Source organism: Phytophthora parasitica, assembly GCF_000247585.1.
Source record: "Phytophthora parasitica INRA-310 unplaced genomic scaffold supercont2.2, whole genome shotgun sequence".
Taxonomy (NCBI): Eukaryota; Oomycota; class Peronosporomycetes; order Peronosporales; family Peronosporaceae; genus Phytophthora; species Phytophthora nicotianae.
The window spans coordinates 211,658-215,932 of record NW_008648988.1 but is presented as its reverse complement, the minus strand read 5'-3'; the positions used below and the strand labels follow the sequence as shown (position 1 = coordinate 215,932).

General features: G+C 50.2%; 2 protein-coding genes across 2 annotated transcripts; one reads left to right on the top strand and one right to left on the bottom strand.

Moving 5' to 3' along the window:
- On the bottom strand, positions 1–2,791 carry PPTG_02132 (TKL protein kinase). Its single transcript, XM_008893136.1, has 2 exons — positions 2,703–2,791; positions 1–2,539 (listed from the first exon to the last, which is right to left on the bottom strand). The coding sequence occupies exon 2, from the start codon at positions 2,271–2,273 to the stop codon at positions 276–278; it is 1,998 nt and encodes a 665-aa protein (XP_008891384.1). The 5' UTR covers positions 2,274–2,539; positions 2,703–2,791; the 3' UTR covers positions 1–275.
- Positions 2,792–3,694: 903 nt separating this feature from the next.
- Positions 3,695–4,233, top strand: PPTG_02131 (hypothetical protein; the record flags this gene model as incomplete). Its single annotated transcript, XM_008893135.1, has 2 exons — positions 3,695–4,156; positions 4,216–4,233. 2 exons carry the CDS (start codon positions 3,695–3,697, stop codon positions 4,231–4,233), a joined length of 480 nt encoding a protein of 159 aa, XP_008891383.1.
- Positions 4,234–4,275: the final 42 nt, after the last annotated feature.

The window sequence follows — 4,275 nt, the reverse complement described above, 5'->3', positions numbered from 1 at the left end:
GGCAGGAAGGTATTGAAGTGGATGAGGCCTGTTTTCGGGTCTGCGAGACTCGCAGCAGCGACTGCCAGTTCCTCTTCGTCGAGAGTCTCGCCTAACTGGAAACAAAGCGCGTCCAGTTGCCTCGTGGAGATGGCCCCAGTGTGAGCCTTATCTAGTGAAGAAAACACGGTCTTGAACGCCTCGAATCGCTCCAACGTGAGTCCCAGCGCAGCGTAGTTGACATCGTAGCCGCTTGCCATCGTCTTGTCCACAATTGTAGAAAATCTCCTGAGTGGTCACCCTTCCAGCAGTCGGTTGAGCTCATCCAGGACCATTTTGGCGGATGGTCGACTGTCTGGATTCGGATTCAAACAGACCAGTGCCAATTTACGGACGTCTTCAGGACAGTCAAGCGTAAAGCTCGGTTGTAACTCGCCACTTACCACAAGACTCAGAATATGAATCGCCTCCATCTTGTCTCCGTCTGATGTGCGTGCGTCGAAGAATGGCAATTCTCCAGTGTCTAACTCAGCCAACACAACACCCAGCGAGTAAATGTCTGCCTTCTCAGAGTACTTGTGCCCAGCCAACACCTCGGGCGCAATCCAGTACGCCGTGCCCACTCCACTTGTCATGGTCTCGTCACCACGTCGCATTCGACTGACGCCAAAGTCACTGAGCTTAGCTTCGTACTTGTCGCCAATCAACACGTTCTTTGACTTCAAGTCGCGGTGCACTACTATAGGCTTGAGACTGTGAAGATATTGAAGACCACAGGAGATATCTCGAGCGATTTTCGCCTTGTGAGAAGCCCACGAGAACTCGTCGATGCTGTTGTTTCCACTGGACGCGTCTTTGGCTCCGTTTTGACACTGCAAAACGTGCTGCAAGTCTCCCCGTTCCATGTACTCCATGATGAGGAGCAGGTTTTCGAGGGTATTCCAGGCTACACCCGTTAGTCCAAGTACATTCGGATGATCCAACGAAGCCATAAGCTGGATTTCGGCTGCGAAAACCTCGAGTTCGTGGACTTGACGACGTCGTTCACGAATGAGCCTCTTTACAGCGACAATGTCACCACGCAAGCGGCCCAACCAGACATCTCCATATGCACCCGATGAAATCTGCCGAATTAGGCTAATGTCAACGAAAGGAACACGACGCGAAGCCACCGCTGAATCGTTCTGGAACTCGGTCAAAGGACTATTCATTATTCCAGAGCTATCCTGGTCGACTGAATTCGTTTGGCGTGCAAGCGTCATCATAAGCGTATTTCGTGGACTGTTCAGCATACCGGACTCAAAGCTCGTCATGCGTGCTGTGGTCGGCTTGCTATAGTTAAGGTGTTGGTGGTGAGCTGATCCTTCATGGAGGTAAGAGCTATCCATTCCATCGAAGCTTCCTCTCACGAGCGTCGCATCCAGATCTTCACTATTTTCTTCAACAACTGAGCGTTTGGAGACCTGTTTCAGCTTGGCGGATGTACGATTCCATGCGACCCACGTTTGTTGACTTCCGTTCTCAATAAACGATCGACCTGGGGCCTCAAGGATGAAGTCGATGTCGTCCATTATAGAAAACGCGTCGGAACGTCGACCGCCTAAGATTGCACGCTTTTGTTCATAGAACTCCTCGGACTGGCGCAGCCTTTCACGAATCTTTCTCCAGAAAATGAACGCAACAACCAGTACAAGTAGCAGTAGCACCACACTTGTGATGGTAACAGGAAGAGCAGCTTTTTGCCACCCTGAGCTCTCGGTTACTAAAATCCCGCCAGTCCTTTCGAGCTCGAGCCATTGCGGTACAATTTCACCATGTTCCGGCGAACACCAGTCGTTCTCGTCTGCTGTGTTGGCATCGTATAAAACACACGGTACCACCATGGACGGTACGACGCACTTCCCATAGCTATTGATGTCTCCCGATAAGTGAATCGCCAAGATCGTGTAGTTAATACCAGCATCAGTCCATTGGTGCCTCTGCATCTCACTCACTGGTATCACATCGTCAGCGCCACCGTCGGCCCACATTGCTCCGTGTACTGGAGTGATACCGTTTGTAGCAGCGCAAAGACTCACATTCCCCATTTGATAATCAGTACAGAACATCGACTGATAGAACAGCTCGCCGTTCGGCGAGGAGCATCTTTGCTCGGTACATCCAGCACTTCTATAAGCACTTCTCGAAAGCTGCAACTCTGACATATGCATACCGCATTTTGTGTACACCTTGACGTACCCAAGGTCTGCTGCAGCCACATATCCCATATCCCACACAACAGCTTGCTGTAGCATCGCGGGGAGATTGGCAAATTCCAATCCGAACTCACTCACGTAGTCTACGACTTCATTCAGATCGCTTGTGTCTGTAATTGCTGCCACTTCGTCTCCGGCGAGATATCGTCGATAGAACTGCTGTGCGAAGTCCGAATGCGTGCCATCGAAAAAATACCGCTCGTCCAAATGCAGTGTCGTAGCACTGGACTCTACTGCTAGTCGCCGTCTTGGCGCAGAATAAATAATGTCTCCAACGTCTTCAACATTTAACCACAGAACTGTCACTACAATGCAGACGCAAGCAACCATTAGAGACCCGAGGAGTGCCACCTTCGTTCTGTATGAGTAGTGATCTAACGACCGACATCGTCGTCTTGTGTAATTCTCTTGAGTCTGATCTCTGGACCGTGAACGAGTTCTTTGTCGCGGTTTTAGATCTGTACACACCTTGATGATATCGCTGTGATCGAAGTCACCTCCTTGTTCGAGACGAGCCAAGCTGGTTTGAGACAGCCTGACCAACATGCACATTCCAGAACTGGGCATCAATCTGTGAACGTACGGGATCCCAATGGAGCTTTTCACCTGAAGACCCAGGTGATGGATTTTATGCCGGCGTTAGCGATTTCCCACTAAAAATGACCTAAATCTTATCGGCCATGGGCGGAAATGATCAGTCAGGTTTGACAGGATATTCGTTGACATGAGTCATTCGATGAATCATCATGTGAGAAAGAAAAGTCGAATTATAAGATGATGAGTGGCAATTCCCCTGATTAGTTTCAAACTTTATGATCAGTTAGAACACAAACCTACCGCTAAACAGCCATGCCAAGCTTTGGTGCAGCATTGAAGACCTTCAGTTGCTCGATTCTTTCTCGGCAAAAAATTGGCATCATCCTTGCAAGTGAGCTAGACCAGTATACTCCACAAGTCTCATCGCTCAGATGAATCGAAAAGACGACGTGGGCATGACCAATCGATTGCTACCTGCAGATTTTGCAGATAACAAATTAAAGCGTTTATACCTCGCCGATTGAATATAATTGTCGACACATACAGTTATAGCAATACGTGTCCGATACTAATTGCCCTCACCTCTTTGTGCCCTCTTTGTGCAGACTGAAGGTTCTCGCTGACCTGTGCGGTGAGATTCCTGTGCACAGGCGTGGAAGGATCGCAAGGTAAAAATAAACCGCGTCCAGGATAGACAGCGTTATAATCCATGTGCTAGAGAATCAAGGCGGGACGGGTTGCCTGGCGCCTTTATGCTGGAGGACGAGGCTGAGGGAGAATGCTGTTAAGTGCTTGCAGTCTTTTGACCATGCGATTTTCCGTTGCTGTGCTTCACGTAGCTATTATCATTTTGGCCGACTAGCCCGCATCAGACCCGCCTGAACTCGAAAGCAATTGCTACCACATCAAGCCCTGCACCAGCAATGATGCCTACCACGCGAGCGAAGACGCAGGCGAACCTGAACGCGGGCCCGAAATCCGATGCGGCTAAGCCCAGCGGTCGGTTGTTACACAACCCAGTGTTCTCCCGCCGTAGCGTCGGTACCATCCCGGTAGAGGTGGGCTCGAACAAGTCGTCACCGAAGAAGCCTCTGGCGGATCTGAATCCAACCAACCCGCTGGCCAGCATCGTTCACCAAACCGACAAAAGCGGCAAGCAACAGCCTGTACTTACTGGAAGTCGACGCTTTATTCGCGACGGAGCAGCCACGAATGGAGGACAAGGAAGCTTCCGCAACCTGTTGACAAACTTTATGTCAGCGCTTGGAGTCAATGAACAGCACCAGACTGTGCGATCGTCGCCGACAAAGCAGAAACTTGCCGGTGCTGCGGACAATACAATTGAGCTACGCAAGAACATTTTGCCTCCCGCTTCACCCGCCGACGTGAACAAGAAGTGCTTAGTTCTTGATCTCGATGAAACGCTGGTGCACTCGTCATTTAGACCAACTACCAACCCTGACTTGATTATTCCTGTCAACATTGACGGCACTACCCACCTAGT

Excerpts from the sequence above, each read along its gene's own strand:
- PPTG_02132 (XM_008893136.1), bottom strand. The coding sequence starts at position 2,273 with ATGCTACAGCAAGCTGTTGTGTGGGATATGGGATATGTGGCTGCAGCA.